Here is a 2,585-nt window from a genome sequence, read left to right as displayed (position 1 = left end):
CGTTGCCGGCGCGGGAGCGTGCGAGCGAGCGCTGTGTGCCGCCTCCCCAGGGCTACCGGACGGGCTACACCTACCGCTACCCCTTCGTGCAGGAGAAGAGCAAGCCCAAGAGCGACGTGCTCATTCCCGCCACGGTGACGGCCTTCGTCTTCGAGGAGGAGGCCGCCGCCGTGCCGGCGCTGCGGCAGCACGCGCACAAGCAGCAGAAGGAGAAGACGCGCTGGCTCAACACCCCCAACACCTACCTGCGGGTCGACGTGGCCGGCGAGCAGCCGGGCGGCCCCAGGACCAAGACCACGGTACGGCGCCCACGGGGCGGCCGGGGCGCGCGGCGGCGGCGGCGGTGGCGGCATCGTCGTCGTGACCCGGCTTTTCCCCCCTCCCTGCCGCGGCGCACAGTGGCTGAAGGCGGACGAGGTGGAAAAAGGCAGCGGCGGCGGCACGGCGATCCGCATCGAAAACCCCAACCAGTTCGTGCCTCTCTACACGGACCCGCAGGAGGTGCTGGAGATGCGGAATAAGGTACCGGCCGGGTCCCCCTGCCCCATCCTGCCCTGCCCTGCGCGGGGGCTCGGCCGCGTGCCGCCCCCACCGCCTGCCCGGCGCCGCTCTCGCCCCCAGATCCGCGAGCAGAACCGCCAGGACGTCAAGTCGGCCGGGCCCCAGTCGCAGCTGCTGGCCAGCGTCATCGCCGAGACGAGCCGCAGCCCCGTACGTCACCCGGCGGCTGCCGCGCGTCGCGTCACGTCGTGTCGTGTCACCACGGGACGGGACACGGTCCCCTGCCCTTTCCCGCGGCACTGGCCCTGTGGGCAGCCCCTTGCCTTTTCCTGCATCCCCGTCCCCATCCCTGTGGGCAGCTCCTCGCCTTTTCCCGCATCCCCGTCCCCATCCCTGTGGGCAGCCCCTCGCCTTTTCCTGCATCCCCGTCCCCATCCCTGTGGGCAGCTCCTCGCCTTTTCCTGCATCCCCATGCCCGTCCTCGCCCCCGCCCGGAGCCCCCCGCGATGCCGCCACCGCCGCGGCCTGATGCTGCTTTCGGGGCCGGGGGGGTTTTCAGTCCACAGAGAGTCACCTGGGGGCGGCGGAGGCGGCGGCGGAGCCCCGGGCGGAGGCGCCCGCCGAGCCGGAGCCCCCCAACCCCTTCAGCCAGCTGACGGACCGGGAGCTGGAGGAGTACAGGCGCGAGGTGGAGCGCAAGAAGCTGCCGCCGCACGGTACGGCCGCGGGGCCGCGGGGCCGAGCCGAGCTGCGCCGAGCCCCCCCGGCGCCCGCTACCCCCCGTCTCCGCTCGCAGGCGAGAAGGACGCCGGCACGGAGCAGGAGCAGGAGGAGCAGGAGAAGGGGGAGAGCCCGGCTGCGCCCGCCGCCGAGCCCCCCGCCGCCACCGAGCCCCCCGCCACCACCGTGCCGCAGAGCCCTGTCAACCCGGCGCCCACCGCACCGCCCCGGGGTGAGGGTCCCGGCGAGGAGGAGGAGGAGGAGGAGGAGGGCGAGCGGCCGGGAAGGGGGCCAGCCCCAACCTCACCGCTCCCCCCTTTTCCCTCCTCCTTTCTCTCTCTTCCCGCCCCGGCCAAGGTGACGAGGAGGCGGATGGCGGGCAGGCGCCGGCCGAGCCCCCCGACGCCGAGCCGGAGCCGCCGCCGCCACCGGCCCCAGCAGAGGAGGAGGAGGAGGAGGAAGAGGGGAAGGAGCGGGTGGCCGAGGAGGCACCGAGCCGAGGGGGGCCGCGGGCGCCGGAGCCGGGCGCCCCCAAGGAGCGGGGGGAGACGGCGCCCAGCAGCCCGGCGTCGCCCGACGGCTCGCCCTCCAAGTCGCCCTCCAAGAAGAAGAAGAAGTTCCGCACGCCCTCCTTCCTCAAAAAGGGCAAGAAGAAGGAGAAGGTGGAGGCCTGAGGCCCCCCGCGCTCACCAAGTGCTCCTGGGGCGCCAGGCCCCCGCGCCCCGGCCGCGGCTTTTCGCTCGCTCTCTTCCCCCCGCGCCGTGCCGTGCCGAGGACGGGCCCCAAACCGCCCCCGCTGCCCCCCCCCGCCTGCGTTTCCCCCCCCGTGCTGGGGGCCGGGGCGCGGGCGGCCGGGGCGGCCACGCTGCGGGGCTGCTGCTGCCACCTCCCTCCCTCCCTCCCTCCCTCCCCTCACCGGCTCATCGCGGAGTGACAAATAAAACGAGTGCGAAAAGGCAGCCGCGGTGGGAATGGTGTCTGGGCGCCCGCCCGCCCGCCTGGGGCAGCCTCGGGGGGCGGCTGAGGCCTGCCGCGCTCGTGTCACTGGTGGCCCCCGCGGCAGCCGGGGCCACGGCCTCCACCCGGGCCCTGCGCCACCGGGCCCGTCCCGCTGCGGGAGAGCGGCCGGGGCCGCCGCCGCCCCCTGGGGCCGCCGCTTCCCCCCCTTCCCCCCCCAGGGCCTCCCGCTGCCCGGACCGTTGCTGCTGCGGAACCAAAGCGCGGCGGCGCCGGTTCCCGCCGGGGAGGGGGGAGCGGCGGCGCGGCGGGACCGGAAGTGCGGCACGTTCTGAGGAGGGGGGGTGGTGGCGAGGCCGGAAGTGCGGGGGGCGGCGGCGGGATGGGCCGTAGCCGCTCCCGGTCGC

At 75.5% G+C, this 2,585-nt stretch overlaps 1 protein-coding gene across 1 annotated transcript in view; it reads left to right on the top strand.

Annotated features, from left to right (window-relative positions):
• ADD2 (adducin 2) overlaps positions 1–1,895 on the top strand; it is a 4,948-nt gene extending 3,053 nt beyond the window's left edge. The window contains exons 5-9 of the mRNA XM_026081696.1: positions 51–299; positions 400–522; positions 622–711; positions 1,061–1,217; positions 1,459–1,895. Of these exons, the coding sequence (XP_025937481.1) occupies positions 51–299; positions 400–522; positions 622–711; positions 1,061–1,217; positions 1,459–1,895 (1,056 nt within the window). The remainder of the gene's footprint in view (positions 1–50; positions 300–399; positions 523–621; positions 712–1,060; positions 1,218–1,458) is intronic.
• Positions 1,896–2,585: the final 690 nt, after the last annotated feature.

Source organism: Apteryx rowi, unplaced genomic scaffold (genome assembly GCF_003343035.1).
Source record: "Apteryx rowi isolate R43461 unplaced genomic scaffold, aptRow1 scaffold_56, whole genome shotgun sequence".
Lineage (NCBI taxonomy): Eukaryota > Metazoa > Chordata > Aves > Apterygiformes > Apterygidae > Apteryx > Apteryx rowi.
This window is presented reverse-complemented; position numbering and strand designations above follow the sequence as displayed.